Source organism: Sycon ciliatum, chromosome 12 (genome assembly GCF_964019385.1).
Source record: "Sycon ciliatum chromosome 12, ocSycCili1.1, whole genome shotgun sequence".
NCBI classification, from domain to species: Eukaryota; Metazoa; Porifera; class Calcarea; order Leucosolenida; family Sycettidae; genus Sycon; species Sycon ciliatum.
In genome coordinates, this window is record NC_088654.1 from 7,670,946 (window position 1) to 7,690,338 (window position 19,393).

At 46.8% G+C, this 19,393-nt stretch overlaps 1 protein-coding gene across 1 annotated transcript in view; it reads left to right on the forward strand.

The window, feature by feature from the left end:
• Positions 1-9,573, forward strand: part of LOC135828809 (acetoacetyl-CoA synthetase-like) — a 54,075-nt gene extending 44,502 nt beyond the window's left edge. Inside the window, exons 15-18 of the mRNA XM_065341239.1 lie at positions 1,224-1,282; positions 6,003-6,102; positions 6,618-6,717; positions 8,195-9,573. Of these exons, the coding sequence (XP_065197311.1) occupies positions 1,224-1,282; positions 6,003-6,102; positions 6,618-6,717; positions 8,195-8,332 (397 nt within the window). The 3' untranslated portion in view covers positions 8,333-9,573. The remainder of the gene's footprint in view (positions 1-1,223; positions 1,283-6,002; positions 6,103-6,617; positions 6,718-8,194) is intronic.
• Positions 9,574-19,393: the final 9,820 nt, after the last annotated feature.

A 19,393-nucleotide genomic window follows, 5' to 3' on the forward strand; every position in this document is an offset into this window, starting at 1 on the left:
GTGCGTACGGTATTTCATATTCAGAAAATCCCAAAGTGTCTCTGTGTGGCCGTCCTATGCCACGAGAAACTCCAATCAGGCTCCTATGTCCTCTGCCTTCATGATTGAATGTCCACTTCGTTTGAACAACGAACACAACAATCGAGGACGGCTTTGCAATGAAAAATACAGCTATACTGGAGCTGAAAAAAAGAAGAAAAAAAACGTGCTCAGGATGAGACTCGAGTACACGCATACTCTCCCAGCAGGTGAAACGCAAATTTTTGTGAAAATGCGTGACGCCGACTGACCAGTAATTTCGCCTGACGCTTCAGAGAAGCGAATTGATCACGACACCATGTCTAGAGACTACAATTCTGTAGTTGAATGTAAAGTGTGGACTGTGGTGGACTTGCCAATTGCGTATTGCCTGGCCAGGTCTGCGAAACTAGATGCCAATGCAACGTGATAACCAATCGTTTGTGGCTAGGAAGAGACGCTCTCCATTCCGTGTCCTTTCTTGCCAGCAGTCTTCCGAGTGTCTCGTGAAGTTGCCAGAATTCCTCCTTGCCCCTGCGCAAATGGTCAACATACTGCAGGTTTTCGATATCCGGCTCAAGATGCTGGATCGTCATCAGCGTGTAGTTACCAAGGAAATCAGTCTCTCAAACTCCTTGTCCCCTCAGAACGGACCAGAAGCGACTACAGTATGACTTTCTTCTTGCACGGGTGTCCCGTGGCGAAGCGGGGGACGAGACAACGTCTTCAAAAGCGTTGAGGAGCACAGTCATGTGCGACCGCTGCTGCTGCATCATGCGTTCCGTAAAAGTGGCAGCGGTAGTTTCGCTTTTCGCCTCCGCAAAAGCGGTGCGAACTTGTCTTGTGTGGCCGCGGCCTTAGCAGCAGTTCAGGTATTCTGGTGGTGGTGGTGGTGGTGGTGGTGGTGGTGGTGTGTGTGTGTGTGTGTGTGTGTGTGTGTGTGTGTGTGTGTGTGTGTGAGTGTGTGAGTGTGTGTGTGTGTGTGTCGGTGTCGGTGTCTATGTGCGTGTTTCCGTCTGTGCGTGTGTGTATGTGTGTGCGCGCTCTCATACTTGTGTCTGTGTGCGTGTTGCCGTCTGTGCACTTGTGGGTGTGTGTGTGTGTGTGGGTGTGTGTGTGGGTGTGTGTGTGGGTGTGTGTGCGTGTGCTTTCACGCTTGCATGTGGATGATGGCGGTGTATGCCTGTATGCGCTGGCTATTTCAGTGACGGCACACTCAATCCAAGCGGAGTACGATTTGGTAGCTCGGAGATCTACAATGTTGGTAAGTTCGCATAATTAAAAAAAGTTATCTTGTCCGTTCCCAAAGGGAACTCACGACGGCCGCTAACACCCGATAAACCCTAGCGGCAGATGCAGCGCCTAACGGTGGGGATGAGTGGATAACACACTATCATTAGGGATCTCAGCGCGTGCAATGCGCAGGGTCTTTGCGCATACATTGCGTCATCGAGTTTTGAGTGCAGCTCGCGGACACAGGTACAAAATGGCGCGGGTTGGTAAAACCAAGGAAAACTGCGCTGCAAAAGCAAAATAGGGAGGTTCCGGAGTACGATTTTTCGTGCCAAAATCCGTAGAGGCGCTACGGCTTTTTTATTCGTCGTTTTCGAGCAGTGAAATGTTCCGAAGTACGGAACTTATGTGTTTGCCGTCATTACCTAGGTTACGATCGCAAACACGTCACATTCCCGCGCTATGCCTTTTTATTTTGAAAATTTGTACCGAAATCAAATATTCTCGCGGAAAATCGATGTTTCTTGTACGCGAAAAATCTTTCTGCACTCGATGACGCAAAATCTCCATGCGAAACATAGTTCGTGTGAAAGCCAGTCCACACGGATTCTCCGTGCCGAAAAATCGTATGGTGCACGCCTGGAAAAAATCCGTAGCACCCATACGGATTTTGGCACGGAAAATCGTACCCCGGAACCTCTCTAATAATAGAAAAGCTGACAGGATTGCTTTCTAAATGTTTGAGTCTTGACTTGAGGGAGAAAGGAGATAGTTATGAACTCACCATTCAAGATGCATCGCTGGTGTTGCTTTCTCCTTCTGATGTTGTGACCGGGGTCACCGTGCTGCCGACAAGTTCAAGTAGATTTGCAGCTAGTTGTTGCCAAGTGAGCTGTTTGCCGGCATGCGAGAACTGGAACAATTTCTTGTCAGCTTTCTGCTGCAGGACAACCTTGCGGGATTTGAGCTGTGTCTTGAGTGCGCTCACCTTGCTTGACACTGTGGCGATCCCTGCCAGTTTGCTGGTAATCGTATTGGTGTCCGTCCAGCAACCAGCCTGCCCGATGGCCACTGAGAGTTGCTGTCGGACTTCCAGGGCCCGCTTCTCTCTCGACTGGCGATCAGGCTCTTTCGCGATGATCTCCTCACGTCGGAACTTTGCGATTTCTGCGCAGCGCTGGCGATATTGTTGCCGATGCTTCTCAGCACTACGGAGAGCGCTGGAGAAGAGCTCCTCTTTCCACGCAGTGCTCTGCTGCTCAAGCCAGGCTCCTGTCTTGTTGCCGCTGAAGAGGGCCATGCCCTCGATGGCGATGAGGGATGCGTTGGGTTTTTCCCGACACAGTCTGTCCAGCTGAGCGAACGCTCTTTCACTGGCAACGTTGGTGGTGGCGACGCTGGATGTCACCGTACGCAAGTTCGTCGACATAGTATGGGGAATCCCACCTGGAAGGTGGGCTGCCAGAAGACGTTTCGAGTATGTGGCAAAAGACCTGGATAGCAGCGGAGGATGACACTCGTTTCTTGATCAGAGCTGAGTAGTAAGTAACGAGCGGGTTCTGGCGCAGGGGGCGCCCGGGTCCCAAAAAATGGGGTATTATTGAAAAATGGGGTACTAATAGTACCCCATTTTGCGGTGTAAATTATTTTTGGCCCGGTTTTTTTGCGGATAAAAATATGTGCCAGGGGTGCCCCTACCTCAAAAAAGGGGTATTATTGAAAATATGTATTGGGGTGTTATGCTCTACCCTAAACAATAAAGTAATATGGTGTCATGATTTGGAATTCCGCATGTATCATTAATTTTGATTTTTAGGGGTGGGTGTTATGTCCTGCCCTACATCATAATATTGCATTCCGATGTCTAAAATATTACTATTTCTAATGTCAATGTTATCTCACTTTTTCCAATTTTATATTAATCAGAACTCATAGTTTTGCAGTATTTTGACTTGTAATTTCAATTTTTCGGATCATTTTCAATTTTTTTTGATTCATCCAGGTCATCATCGGCCTTGCGCTTCCGGCTTGCTATAGTATCGCACAAGACTTCCGGCATCTTCTTATGATAACCTTCATCATCAATGTCGATCGTGCCGACACGCACAACAACACGGGTTATCCTTGTCGCGATGACTGAGAGGCGGACAGATTTCGTCATCGCTTCCGTATCCCCGTCTCTTCGAAAGATCATACGCTCATTCAGATCCTTGATCACACGGATGAACTCCTGGGCTTCGATCTGGTCAGCATTTTCAAATGTCTCTTCGACATTGTCGAGAGCACCTGCAGCCTTCATCACATTGAACATTGATCTGCGACCATCATCCCAACACCGTAACAATCTTCCTGTATCCCGGCTTGATGGGCTTCCGTAGTCTGCAACACCGTCTACAACTATCTTGGGTAGACGTTGGAGTTTGTCACCGCTCACGAGTGACTCAGCAGTTCGAAGAGAAAGTCTTCTGATGATCCCTTTTCGAAAACGCCATCCTTTCTCCCAGTACTAGTACTCGCCGTATGATTATCTTTGATTCCTCGATTCCTTCTTTCTTTGATTTCTTCTCTCATTCTTCATGCACTCCGCGTCCCAGCACTCCGCGGTCCGAGGCTTCGTAAAATAAAATTCTTGAAGATTTTCAGTGGAAGATAAAAATCGCTAAAATTAATCGCCGCTAACTGGTCCAGTTTGCCAAAACGCTAAATTTAGCCGCCGCGAAAGTTCGTCGTTTTACAGCATTCTGTGTTCAGGGCAACATGGGTACTTGCCAGGAATCTTATTTAGAATTGCTAGAAGACTTTCAGAGCATATGATCAAGCTGCATTGGTCTGAACATTTCCAGTCTTTGTGGAACTTATTGAAACCAGCTGGTGCAAATATACCTCCGGCTGAACGTCGTTCATGACATCTACCGACTGCTGATTTTATCTTGGCCATGACAAATTTGGAACAAAATGTCCGAGAAGTTTGGCAAAGAACACGATCTTAGGCAGCAGAAGTCATCCGGTAGGACAGTAACGATGCTTGGGCCTAGAAAACGACGAGGAAAATAACGATCGACACTAGCGGAATCGTCATCTTCATCATCGTTCGAACACATGGTGATTCCCGCCAAGGGAAAGCGTGGCCAAGGCGATATCGCCGCAGTCGATTTTCCTATAATTTGCCATGCGGCAAGAACCCACTTCAGAGAAGATTCAGTGAAAAATTCAGACGTTTTCTCGGGTTAGATTGTCCTAACTTCGATCTTTAGTGCATCAGCCATCGTGAACATCACCGCCATTATCATTCAGGGAGAAGACATCGCGCTCATTAGAAGAGGTGTTCACGCTGCGTCCAAGAGTGAAATATGTGCTCTTTGACCCTCCATAGATCCTCTGAGAGAGTGTCTGGGAGATAGGTAGCTTGGAGATGGCTGTAGAACGTGCTTTCCTGGACGCAACATTCAGCCATTTCGGCTGTCTTCTTCAACTTGATTTATTCCCGTAGCTATGCAGAAGACGTAACGTCTGGCGCTAGCCAGGGTCCACACAGCTTTAATTTGGTGTGTGTTTGTGTCACGCCTGGCGCTATCCCGTATCTGTCCCGTACCGTACCGTACCATCAAAGACAGCTGGCCACAACATTCAAATAGGGCTTTGAAACGCAAGATCATAACGTGAGGCAACTTGGAAGAATGAGTATGAATGCGAAGTGTATGGGGGAATGCATGTAGGGCGATAGTGCAGGTTCGAATCCCAGGTGATGCCTTGAAAAAAAATAGGAGAATTGATAAATTTATAACATCCTCATGCTTTTTTTGCCTAGGTCATCAAGGCGGTAGACGGTGTCGTATTACCCTCGCCCGTACCTGTCCCGTACCGTACCGTACCATCAAAGACGGCTGGCCACAATATTCAAATAGGGCTTTGAAATGCAAGATCAAAACGTGAAGCAACTTGGAAGAATTAGTATGTATGCGAAGTGTATCGGGGGTGCTTGCAGGGCGATAGTGCGGGTTCGAATCCCAGGTTTAATATGTCTGAAAAAAAACATCCCTATCCTTTTTTTTGTCTAGGTCATCAAAGCAAGAAAGCATAGCGTAGGGCCCTGAGCTTCCAAGCTCTCTCGTTTCGAAAAATGTTCTTTTTCAGGGTTTCTGCACTGGACACGTTTGGGATCTAAAATCTCACCTGCACAAACAGGCTGCGCAGTTCACGCGCTGAAATCCCTACTATCATATCCTTACATGTTTGGTTTGGTTTTTTGGATTTTTTTTACGAATGACACAATCCCTGCGATCAGACGGAGGAAGAAAAAAGGCACAAAGAAAGAGAAGAAAGGATAACGACGGACGACTATCTGTGGGGCTGCTAAGCTAGCAGTAGTGCAGGTGGGGCGTAGTAGCCTCCCCCGGCCACTGGTCTCGGGTTCCTGGCCACACTGCACGCACATGTACTGCATTTCATTTCTTGTGCACTACAAAGCTGCTCGTAGTGGACGCGGTTTTTGCAGTCGTGTGGTAATGGAGTGCTCGACCTGCGTTTGATTCCACTCGTCTTGGCCGGTTCATGTGAGTGTGTGTGCATGTGTGCATGTGTGCATGTGTGTGTGTGTGTGTGTGTGTGTGTGTGTGTGTGTGTGTGCGTGCGTGCGTGCGTGCGTGCGTGCGTGCGTGCGCGTGCGCGTGCGTGCGTGCGTGTGTGCGTGTGCGTGAGTGTGTGTGTGTGTGTGTGTGTGTGGCCGTATGTGTGTACATGTGTTGTTGCAGTCGAGGCGTTCGCGGAAGTGGAAGACAGCCTGTGCGTTGGACAAGCTTACCAGGAAGATGAGCGCGTCGTTTTGTTCGTGAAGATGGCCGATACTCACAGGTTGGGTTTGCTCCCTCCGTGCTGTCAGCTGTCTTTTAAAACACTACATCATTGATGATGGAGGTTTCTCACCTCCATCTACATGTATATTATCAGTGCGTACAGAAGCGCAGCTCGCACAACTGTGATGTGGTGACCATGTATCAGACTGTACATCTGTGGTGTAGTGACCATGTACCATCGGCAACCTGATAGCCGCCATTTTGCCTATTTTGACTATGTACTTCAAGTAGTATACGTATGACAGCTATTTGCAGGTGTGTTTAACGGACTATGCTGACTATACACGAGCTACACACCTGGCGTGTGTCAGTTTCTAGTAACTTTCTACTGTAGGAGTTTGCTATTGTCCCCTTCGGGAATGGGCTATCTAAGTTGTGTATGTGTGTGTGTCTTTGTGTGTGTGTCTTTGTGTGTGTGTGTGTGTGTGTGTGTGTGTGTGTGTGTGTGTGTGTGTGTGTGTGTGTGTGTGTGTACGCATGTGTGCGTGCGTGCACCTGCACACACGTTTGCAGTTTCTCGCCGGAGTTCCGAGCCAAGCTGCAGGTGCAGATCCGCAGTCAGCTATCGGCGCGGCATGTACCGACGTTCATCTTGCCAATACCCGATATACCCGTAAGTCGGCCATTGTTGTTTTTATTCTTCTTGGCTGTGTTCATGCTACATCCAGCGGCTTGTGAGAACAAGAAGATTGTTTTCGGTCGGTTTGTCGGAACCACCTGTAAACATCGAAGCGTTTCCGAAAATTGGAACAAGTGACAGCCCTGCAATGTTAAATTCCTTATCTTACATGATGTCATTTCTCAAAAGGAAATGATTAAATAATGTCGATGAAAGTAAAGTGGGCGCACTCATCCGAACCGTCTTCTGAGGATGATCACATGAAAACGACGTTCAAATCATAAAATGTTGTTCCATTGTTCTCGTGGTATGAGTGCGCTCACTTTGCTTTCGTCGATATCAGGTTTCTTGTCTCCACGCCGACGTCTTACACAATGTAACCTCTTGTCTTCTTTCTCCCCTCTAGCTCTATTACCGCCATGGCTGGCTATCGCCCGCATCACCATTTCATGCGCTAGTGTCATGTGATTGTGAATAACATTAATAAAATTAACTCGGATACAGGTCGTTGAACGTCACAGTAACATGTCAGTTTTGTGCCCTGTTATCGCACTTTCTGCATAGCCAGCAATCGCATGTCATCACGCACATTCAAAATCAACATAATTTTGCGAATCGACCTTTTTTTCAGCATCACTTTTCAACGAGGACGAAGCAAAGTCGGCCGAACGAAGCCCAGAGGAAGAAAATCACCCCAGAGGAAGAAAATCACCCTCTCCACTTCACCATCACGATACTGACATCGATACGAGACGAAATAACTAAAAAGTCCACAAGAAAACTGATCGGCCATCATCTTTGGTCTGAGAATTTCTATCACGATCAAAAATGTACGAGGAGCACTCAAAATAAGCTACAGACATACCTTTATCACTCTCTACTCCTTTTTCAAGACACAAAAGTCGACTCTCCACTTTCAAACCAGGAACCAGACATACCAGTGGTCCTTTTCAGCTGCTCCACGAGCGCAGGAAATGTTCACCAAGGGGCGCAGAGCAGCATCCATTCAAGAAAATGAGCTAAAATACGAGTGAGACTGCATGCCTGAGTACATGAGTACATGCATGAGTACATGCAGAAAATAATCAATTTCAGCGTTTCTGCTCCAAACAGCAACTTGCTTCGACTAGCTAGAAAGATTACACCAAAGGATCAAACAACAACCGTTTTCTTCATATTTTTGACAGGTGGCTTCCTTGTGCTTGGCCCAGCACGCCAAAAATCACACCTCGGAGGAGTACACAAATTACAACTCCTAGATGTCCTCGATTGCTGGCCATGACTGCTTATTATCTTGTTACAGTCATGGATAGTTGCTTCATAACTTGTTTCCATGTGATTTCTTCTATTTTAATTGAATAAATACAAATATTACTATTAATACTGAAGTAAATCCCGATGCTGTCGTTGTCCTTATCCGTGTTCTGTCTGATACTGTGGTTCCTGTGTCCTGTGTGCTCGCCTCCCCCAGTATACTGTGAGTGGCAAGAAAGTCGAAGTCGCCGTCAAGAAAATCCTCTCCGGCCACTCGGCAGCCGCTCAGGAGGGCGCCTTGCGCAATCCGCAGAGCTTGCAGTGCTACGTCGACATTCCCGAGCTCAAGGTCTGAGGCTGATCCGCAGGGCTTGCGATGCTACATCGACATTCCCGAGCTCAAGGTCCGAGGCTGATCTTGTAGCGCATGGCACGCCACTGTACTTGGCATACGTGCACATGCTTGTGTTCTTTTCTTAGTTACCCCCCCCCCCCCCCCCCACCCTCCCCGAGTAAGCCGGCACGTGTGACGTTTTCCTTGCTATTGAACAGCTGTGCCGTTCGATTGTCGTCCCGTGCAACGTGACACCATGGTCGCTCTAGGACAGCTGGGCAGCCAGGTCATGCTGATCATGCCATTCGGTATCCTGTACCGAGCGTGTAGCCCGTCCGTATACACTCTTCAGGCGGACGATGCGACTCCTAGCTCCCACCACCACCACCACCGGCCGCCATCACTTCTGAGTGAGTGCCAGATGTCACCACGTTCCCCTGCAGTGTAGGGTTGAGCGCAGTCGGCGTTTCGCCGGTGTCTTTCTCCAGTATCGCTTAGCACAACATACCACCCCCCCCCCCCCCACACACAGGCCCCTATGCATTGCATCTAGTAGTTTAGAATTTGTTTTCTCGAACTGTCAACGCGCGATTCGTCGCGCCGCACGCTTTGCAGCCCGGCGCCGCTACAAGCAGCTAATTGCACTACGCATTGCGGGGGGGGGGGGGGGGGGGGGGATGTCGGGCTCTGCACTGCACCACGTGTTACCCACTGCGCATGCTCCGGCGATTTTCCATTGTGTTGGTACTTTACCGCCTGTTGTAGGTATTGTTATTCGAAATCTTCATTTTGTTAAAATTTGGTTTGTGACCAACATCGGCTCACACTCAATCACTGCTTTTCACCAGAAAAATATTTTAATTCAACGTTTCAGTCTTGAAATAGCCATCATCAATTCATTTTGTTGTTCTTGTTTTTTTGTTGTTGTTGCTGCTGCTGCTGTTTTGTCTCATCACGCATTTTCTCCACTTACTCTATTGTCAAATTTCTATGTCGCTGTGGGTATGTCGACGGCCTGGGCGATTCCCCGGGTGCGTGCCTGACGAACACACTGCGCCATGCATGTTCGCAAGATGTTGCGGCGCGGGCAAGCGTCATGCAGCTGCTGCCTGTGTATTTAGGTACCTCTCATATTTTCTTTGTGTTGTGTGTTTGACCAACATTCCCGCATTACTGGTTCAGGCATTTTCTAATTTCGATATTCAAGCTTTTTCCAAATTATTTTTCTAGGCCTCACAGTAGTCAAGGCAACCGTGAAGTTACTTTTTTGGTGGATGATTGGGATCATTGGAGGTACAGTTAAACCTGTCAAGGCGACCACTTGGATAAGGCGACCACCTGTCCTAGAATACCACTGCAACCAGGAGTAAGTAAGGGGTACTATTTCCAGTCAAATGACCCTGGATAAGGCGATAGGCCTTTGCGGATTCTGCCGGCAGAAAAATTGGCAAAATTCGGTACTTTTTCTGGTAAGTTTCATGCATGTTTGGTATGTGGATAAAGAAATGGAGCAGAATTCGAGGAATTGCCCGCCATAAGGTTTGTATGGTTCTGCCAATTTCACTGCTTTTCGAGCAGAATCTGCCACCTTTTCGAGCATTATCCGCCCATGCCTATAAAGCGACCACCTGTACACAACCACCACATGTTGAAGGTCCCTTGAGCGGGGGGGGGGGGGGTACACAACCACCACATGTTGAAGGTCCCTTGAGCGGGGGGGGGGGGGGGTACACAACCACCACATGTTGAAGGTCCCTTGAGCGGGGGGAGGGGGGGGGGTACACAACCACCACATGTTGAAGGTCCCTTGAGCGGGGGGGGGGGGGGTACACAACCACCACATGTTGAAGGTCCCTTGAGCGGGGGGGGGGGGGGGGGGGTACACAACCACCACATGTTGAAGGTCCCTTGAGCGGTCGCGTTGGACAGGTTTCACTGTACCGGTCACACATGCACTGGGATTCGCTTCGGCGACGAGGTTCGGCGGCAGCGAGCCTGGTGTCGCTCCAGCGAAACCACGTGTGTGTGGTCACACATACAAACAGGGCACAACAGCCACAACTCCTACTTTGGCGGAAAATGAGACTGTGGTGCATACGGTACGGAGAATAGACGAGGTCAATGACTATCTTGCACGCATTTTTGTTGCATGGACATCATACGCATACAAATTTCTCGTAGCAAATCCGGGCCATAATGTAGACCGTGGTGTTTTCCAGCGAAGCGAATCCGCAGAAGCGACAGTCTCGCTTCGAAAATTTTGGAGGAAGCGGATTGGAGTTTCCGCTGAAGCGGAAGTTCCGCTTTTCGCCGTTGCCATGCCATTTTTCGCTCCTGCGACCTCGCTTCAGCGTATACGCTACTTTCGAGTGCATGTGTGACCGGGCCCTAAATGATTCCTTAACTTTGCCACACTATCTTTGACCGTCTTCGGAAGTTCCTATCTCCTGTATGCTTACTATACTGGACAGCGGGGGGGGGGGGGGGGGGGGGGGTAAAATAACTATACTAATGCTGTTGTGGTTTTGCCTTTTTGTAATGTTGTGTGGCCATGTCTGCATCAATTGTACCGGTTTACCGGGGAGTTGTCAAATACGGCATTTGACAACTCCCTGACTGTTTTTTTTCCATGTCTGCATCAATTGTACCGGTATACCGGGGATTTGTCAAATACGGCATTTGACAACTCCCTGACTGTTTTTTTTGTTTTTTGTTTTTTTTTTACAAGAAGAGAACAGTCTCTTTTACGGGCAAAAGCAACACCATGATGAGAAACCAGGGTATGATAGCCTTGATAGTACACAGGTGTGGAAAATATGTCTCCAGAGTGGCGAGAGTTTACCCTAAAACACAAAATGGTTTTACTGGACCACGGTACTACAATGTCAAAACGGTGGGGACCACGGTCAAAACAGTGCGGACCACTCCCTGACCGTACTCTTGATTGCTGTAAGTATAGTATTATCAAGAGCACGTAATAAAATAATATATGTACATGTACATTATGCTTCCCCACACCAAATTTTTGCCTTTTTGTTCTGTTTTTAGAACTTTGAGTTAATTAAACTTTTGTTGGACACTTGGGAAAAATTCATTGGAGAGGTGCACGCTGTTAGTACTCTCTTGTACCATCATCCTTCAATGCGACGGACCCCACGATAGGCGGTCAGCCTTTGGGTCATCCTAATAAAGTTATTATTATTATTATTATTTGAACAAGCGGCGAGGAGACAACAATTTGATAACCGCAATCAGTAACACAAGCTGGATCGACATTTGTGTACACTTTATTCATGTATTGTAATGAAAACGTGCTTTCAGCATTAGATTCAGAATATCTATCTGAGGCTGGGTGTATCTCGATTTAAAATATTTGAACGAGTGGCGAGGAGACAACAATTTGATAACCGCAATCAGTAATACAGAAGTGAGATCTCGTTGTGTGCGGATGCAAATTTTGGTGCTCCGCCGTTTTTCAGATATCTTTCAGGGTAGCCTCTAGCCCGTATACTTTATTTAGCGGATCAGTACTGAAGTAGATTGCGTAGTGCTTTGGAAGACCATGCCAACCTCCTCATCCCATAGTCCAAGTGTTGGGACGGGATCTTTGCATGCTCGGCTCAGTGGAGGCAAGTCCAAAGCTGTTAGTCCGCCTCATACACTCCGCTCGCAGGCACCACGATTAGCGACCCAGGTAGGACAGGGCAATGATGACGAGCTGCGTAGGATTTCTCATATGCTGAAGGAAATTCGTAACGAGCAGACGGCCAGTAAGGAGACCCTCAATCGTTTCATGGATGATGTGCTGACAAGGATGGAGAAGGTCATGGAGGAGTATGTCGTGATGAAGAAGACCCTGTCATCTTTCGAACAACGACTTACTGCACTTGAAGGCAGTCCCGTACCCGCACCCGTACCCACAGCGACAGTACTAGCTAGCTCCACCTGATATTTCCGCTCTGATTCAAGAGGAAGCTGAGCGACTAAACCGGAAGCAGTACGCTATCGTACGTGGAATCCCCGATATGGATGGGGAAAAACTAGAGGAAATCTGCTCGAGAGCCCTGAGGGTCGACCAAACCGCCTTATCTTCCACGGAAAGGCTTGTCACGGCGCGTACTACGGGCACACAATCGCGTCCAATACGGATCAAGTTCCAGAATAATGTCATCAAAGGCGCAATTTATCGCAGGAGATTTGACGTGAAACTCGATGATGGCTCACCTGTGTACTTCTCCAACGATCTTACCCGAAAACAGCTGCAAAAAAGGAAGACAGTACTACCACAGTACAAAATCTGAGAAGTAAGGATGTCAAATGCCAACTCCCGTATGATGTCATTCTTGATGAGAAGGGTGTCCCACTAGCACCAAGAGTACATAACCCCCCGGGGGTTATGTACTCTTGCTAGCACTCGACAATCTACCTGTTCCTGCATCGAGCTCTCAGCCATAGGACATTCCTGGGAACCCTAGCTTTACAATTGCCCATTTGAACGTTCGTAGCCTGCGCCATAAAATTCAGCAAATCCACGAAATACTGCATGGCAATGAGATTCATATATTATCCATCAATGAAACTCATCTGGATGGCAGTGTCAGCGACCACATGCTCCATATCCCTGGATACAGTATTTACAGGAAGGACCGTTCCCTTCATGGTGGTGGTGTCTGTCTGTATGTTTCATCCAGTCTGAAGGCAACAGTAGTACATGCTAGTAGCCACCCTGAGCTTGAAGCTCTCCACATTTTAGTCCGTCAGGGAAAGGACACAAGAGCTGAGACGTTTATTGTCAGCACCGTGTATAAGCCTCCCAGCACTGGAGTGGATTTCTGGGATTATCTGAGTGCCCAATTGGACAGTCAGCCAGTGCCAAAGAGTAAGCGAATTATCCTGGGAGATTTTAACACGAATGCTATCCCGCCTCACTCTCCTCAACTCAAGTACCTGAACCAACTCTGTGCAGAGCACTGTCTGCACAATATCATCACAGTACCAACACGGCTACCATCGAACACGTGCCTGGACCTGGTTCTACTGGAAGCTGGGCTTTGCCATGAGCAGCCCTCAGTCACTGCCGTGGACGACCTTAGTGACCATCACCTCGTAGTGTTTGACCTCCATCTCCACAGCTGGCACCGCATTCAAAAGCACGCCTATCGCAGTATTAGAAAACCTGGTATTGCCGCAATCGACTTCCGAAAGTTCAAGGAGGACGCCCGAGCATTTCTGGCAGTCAATTACAACGATGCAACTATTGATCTTCAAGCCGAAACTTTCCTGACATCACTAGCTGACCTTACTAACCGTCATGCTCCAGTGCAGCTAGTCAGATACCCAATCTGTCCTAAACCTATACCTCATTCTTGGACAACTGCTGAACTGCAGCAGCTGCACCATACACGGAGGAACTTACATCGACAGCTTCAGCGTAAGCCAGACGACTCAGCTCTTAAACAAAGGTATCGTGCAGCCAGGCGTCAAGGAAAGCGCTTGAACAGACAACTGAAGTCACAGTTTTTAATCAAGAAATTCCAGGATCTAAGGAATGACCCAAGAGGGCAGTGGCGTCTGCTTAACGGCATGACTGGTCGTAGACCCACCCGGAACAAGCCCACTGCATCAATTTCGTCGCTGACTGATACGTTTGCGACCATTGTTCAAGAAACCAACAGGCCTGGGGTTCTACAAATTCCACCTGAAGACAATGAGCAGCTACCTCATCTCACGAATTTCCAACCAGTGACAGTACAACACGTGTCCGATATTCTGAAGTCTCTTAATTTGTGCAAATCACCAGGTCCAGACAACGTGCTACCATCCATACTGAAGAATGGTGGAGATGCTATTGCTGAGTACCTCACGGACATAGTGAACGAGTCCCTCCAAACTGGTAATGTCCCCACCGTCTTTAAGCAAGCTATCATAAGTCCACTTATGAAATCTGGAGACCCTGATCTGGCGGCAAACTACCGCCCTGTTTCGCTGCTGCCTATATGTGCCAAGGTATTAGAAAGAATAGTACTGGACCAGATAATGACATTCTTCGCAGATAATGGCTTTGAACACGTACCAGACTCTCAATTTGCATACCGTCGCAACCACTCTTGCGAAGACTGCTTGGCTCTAGCTGTGAACAGATGGCTTTCTGCATTGGATAACAACGAATACTGTGGTGTCATCTTCGCTGACATGAGCAAAGCTTTTGACAGAGTGGCACACTCCGCCCTCATCCAGAGTCTACATGACACAGGCATCAGAGATGTTGCCTTGAATTGGTTTTGTAGCTACCTGTCTGACAGAATACAAACTGTTAGAGTTGGTCAGGAACTTGGACAGTCACGCCCATGCTCCCGAGGAGTGCCCCAAGGCTCCGTTCTGGGCCCAGTCTTGTTTTGTATCTACATTCGCGACATAACACCCTGTTTTAGGTTTAGCCAAGACCAGGAATATGCCGATGATATTGCATTTTATGTCCGGCATAGTGACTGTGATACTGTGTTGGAGCGTCTCACTGCGGACCTTGCTGCTCTGGACAGCTACCTTACAGGGAAGGGACTGGTTCTTAACCCTGATAAGACACAATTTCTGTTACTACGTCGCCCAACTAGTCCCTTACCCACCACTGTGTCCATATCATGCCGCAACTCCACTCTCTATCCTGCGCACACAGCCAAATACCTGGGCCTCATTGTGGATGAGCACTTGGCATTCGATGCTCAAGTAGAGCGAGTTTGCATTGCCGTCAAGCAGAAGGTCGGAGCCTACAAGCATGCCAGGCAGAACCTGAACCACAGAGCGCGTCGTCTTTTCTATCTATCTATTATTCAATCCACCCTTGAGTATGCTAGCTCTGCCTACATTAACTGTCTATCTCACCGTTCATACAACCAGCTGATCACAGCCAGCCGTACTAGTCTTAAAAGAATATTTGCCCTTGACCGCAGAACTCCCACTGAGACACTGTACGCTTACACCAAGATCTACACACTAGAGCAACGCTTAAATTTCAAGCAATACGTCTTTGTCTTTCGCTGTCTGCATGGTGTATCTAGCCCACTTCTCAGCCTCCTATTCACTCCCCGCTGCACTGGCCCACATTCTGCTGCCACAACCCGGGGCCAAGCTACAGCTGCTCTTGTCTTGCCTGCCTGCCACTCCCGGTATGGTTTCCATTCCATTGCGTATCTTGGTGCCGACAGGTGGAATGCTCTGCCTCCATCTTGTCGCCTGGCCGAGTCGTCTGCTTTGTTTCGCGCTCACACAAAGTCTCATTTAGGGTTCCCAGTAAAAAGGCAACATTGCCTGTTGGGAAATCCCTAACAAAATAAGAAAAAAAAATAATAATAATGCGACGTGGAGACAATAATCTTAATAATGCAATGAATATAACTAAATGCGCACTCATATCACAACCATGGGGACGAATCATGTACATGTATTCCAGAACGTTTTCTTGTCACAATTATCAATGGAATTCGTGACTAAAGAGAATGATGAAACTACAATAGGATTTATACACTTGGAGTGGAACAGCGAGGATACAAGCATAGTAAGAAAAATAGCACAAACCTAGGAACAATGTGCACAGGTAATAAACTATAGGTGAGGTGAGAAATGATAGGAAATTCAGCAAGTGCAGTGTGACAATGGACATGCATGTGCAAGTGTGTGTGAGTGCGAATTTACTGGAATAGCGTAAGTGCGGTGACATTTTCTTTTTGTTTACAAAGATTTGGATCACGAATGCGAATGTAGACTGCTTCTAGAACTTTCAACTGCTTGAAACTACTTGCAGAACGAACAACACTGAACCAAGAATCATCATAACTTTCACGACACACGGGGTTAGATAACAAATGTAATTTAATTGCCGATGTATTGCCGATGTATTCTTCTTCTTCTCACCGCGATCACAGCGATGATGAAGAGGACGATGACGATGATGACGGTGATGGTGCAGATGGTGTGAAGGACGGTGGTGGTCAGAAACCAAGTGAAGGCAGAGGCGGTGAGAAGAAGAAGAATACATCGGCAATTAAATTACATTTGTTGTCTAACCCCGTGTGTCGTGAAAGTTATGATGATTCTTGGTTCAGTGTTGTTCGTTCTGCAAGTAGTTTCAAGCAGTTGAAAGTTCTAGAAGCAGTCTACATTCGCATTCGTGATCCAAATCTTTGTAAACAAAAAGAAAATGTCACCGCACTTACGCTATTCCAGTAAATTCGCACTCACACACACTTGCACATGCATGTCCATTGTCACACTGCACTTGCTGAATTTCCTATCATTTCTCACCTCACCTATAGTTTATTACCTGTGCACATTGTTCCTAGGTTTGTGCTATTTTTCTTACTATGCTTGTATCCTCGCTGTTCCACTCCAAGTGTATAAATCCTATTGTAGTTTCATCATTCTCTTTAGTCACGAATTCCATTGATAATTGTGACAAGAAAACGTTCTGGAATACATGTACATGATTCGTCCCCATGGTTGTGATATGAGTGCGCATTTAGTTATATTCATTGCATTAATAATAATTTTTTAGGAAATTAGAGGCCACATGCCACCTACTGCTCTTTTCTCTCCGAAACTCAACACTTGCAAGCCAGATATGAAAGAAAGAAAAAATCATCAGTCACACCACCGGGACTCGAACCAGGGACCTTGCTATTCGCGAGCAATGCTCTAACCAACTGAGCTACAGTATGACTCTTATCCACAGTGATGGTAAATCTATCCTTCTTCGATCAATTCATATCTGGCTTGCATCATGCTGGCAACTCACACCAATCAAGAGGGCCCTCGGCCATTCGCTTGATATCATGGGGAGCGCATCAAACTATGTCCACTGCGAGCAAATACAATTTGCAATTTCAAATTTTGGACTTCACGGAGAATTTCAAACTTTTTTAGGAAATTAGAGGCCACATGCCACCTACTGCTCTTTTCTCTCCGAAACTCAACACTTGCAAGCCAGATATGAAAGAAAGAAAAAATCATCAGTCACACCACCGGGACTCGAACCAGGGACCTTGCTATTCGCGAGCAATGCTCTAACCAACTGAGCTACAGTATGACTCTTATCCACAGTGATGGTAAATCTATCCTTCTTCGATCAATTCATATCTGGCTTGCATCATGCTGGCAACTCACACCAATCAAGAGGGCCCTCGGCCATTCGCTTGATATCATGGGGAGCGCATCAAACTATGTCCACTGCGAGCAAATACAATTTGCAATTTCAAATTTTGGACTTCACGGAGAATTTCAAACTTTTTTAGGAAATTAGAGGCCACATGCCACCTACTGCTCTTTTCTCTCCGAAACTCAACACTTGCAAGCCAGATATGAAAGAAAGAAAAAATCATCAGTTACACCACCGGGACTCGAACCAGGGACCTTGCTATTCGCGAGCAATGCTCTAACCAACTGAGCTACAGTATGACTCTTATCCACAGTGATGGTAAATCTATCCTTCTTCGATCAATTCATATCTGGCTTGCATCATGAATAGCAAGGTCCCTGGTTCGAGTCCCGGTGGTGTGACTGATGATTTTTTCTTTCTTTCATATCTGGCTTGCAAGTGTTGAGTTTCGGAGAGAAAAGAGCAGTAGGTGGCATGTGGCCTCTAATTTCCTAAAAAAGTTTGAAATTCTCCGTGAAGTCCAAAATTTGAAATTGCAAATTGTATTTGCTCGCAGTGGACATAGTTTGATGCGCTCCCCATGATATCAAGCGAATGGCCGAGGGCCCTCTTGATTGGTGTGAGTTGCCAGCATGATGCAAGCCAGATACGAATTGATCGAAGAAGGATAGATTTACCATCACTGTGGATAAGAGTCATACTGTAGCTCAGTTGGTTAGAGCATTGCTCGCGAATAGCAAGGTCCCTGGTTCGAGTCCCGGTGGTGTGACTGATGATTTTTTCTTTCTTTCATATCTGGCTTGCAAGTGTTGAGTTTCGGAGAGAAAAGAGCAGTAGGTGGCATGTGGCCTCTAATTTCCTAAAAAAGTTTGAAATTCTCCGTGAAGTCCAAAATTTGAAATTAATAATAATAATAATAATAATAATAATTTGGAAAGGATTGGGAGAACTTCAAATTCAAAGGATCAGTCGGGGAAGTGAACTGCCTGAAAAGAGAAAAAAACGCTGCCTTTGGAGTGAAAAACTTGTCAGCGTCTTCTAGGTTCAGCTTGGTCCCATAGTTCAGTGGTTAGAGCATTGCTCATGACAAGCAGGGTCCCAGGTTCGAGTCCTGGTGGGTCTGGCGTTTTTTTCTCTTTTCAGGCAGTTCACTTCCCCGACTGATCCTTTGAATTTGAAGTTCTCCCAATCCTTTCCAAATTTAATCACTTTCTTTCACCTCTGGTAGTTTCCAGAAACTGACCGTGGTTGGTCCCCTGGGGGAGGGAAAAAGACCCAAGTGCCATCAGTATGTGTGGCACGTGTTGTGAGCTGCCTTTGGAGTGAAAAACTTGTCAGCGTCTTCTAGGTTCAGCCTGGTCCCATAGCTCAGTGGTTAGAGCATTGCTCATGACAAGCAGGGTCCCAGGTTCGAGTCCTGGTGGGTCTGGCGTTTTTTTCTCTTTTCAGGCAGTTCACTTCCCCGACTGATCCTTTGAATTTGAAGTTCTCCCAATCCTTTCCAAATAATAATAATAATAATAATATGAAACTCGGATGTTGAGCCATAAATAAAATTAATGTAGAAGAGAAAAGGACATATGGATACGAGTTAAGAGTAACTCTCCATAATAATAATAATAATAATAATTTTTTAAAAGAGGTCGGAGGCGGATAATACTTTAAAACGAAGGTAAGTTATGGGTCGCAAATATCCACGCAAACACACATCCAGTCATAATAAGGCACTTGTCATAAGTATCCGAACGTTTTCGGTCCCTTCTCATCAAGGATTATACAGGGAATGGCTCAAGCTGGAAAGACTAAAACTTATATAGCGTAAAGATAATTAGATAACAACACTCGTGACAAGGTGGAAAATTATCAAGTTTAGCACGACACAAAACTCGAAGGAAAATAATAATAGTGACAACAACATAGTGAGCAAATTAAGT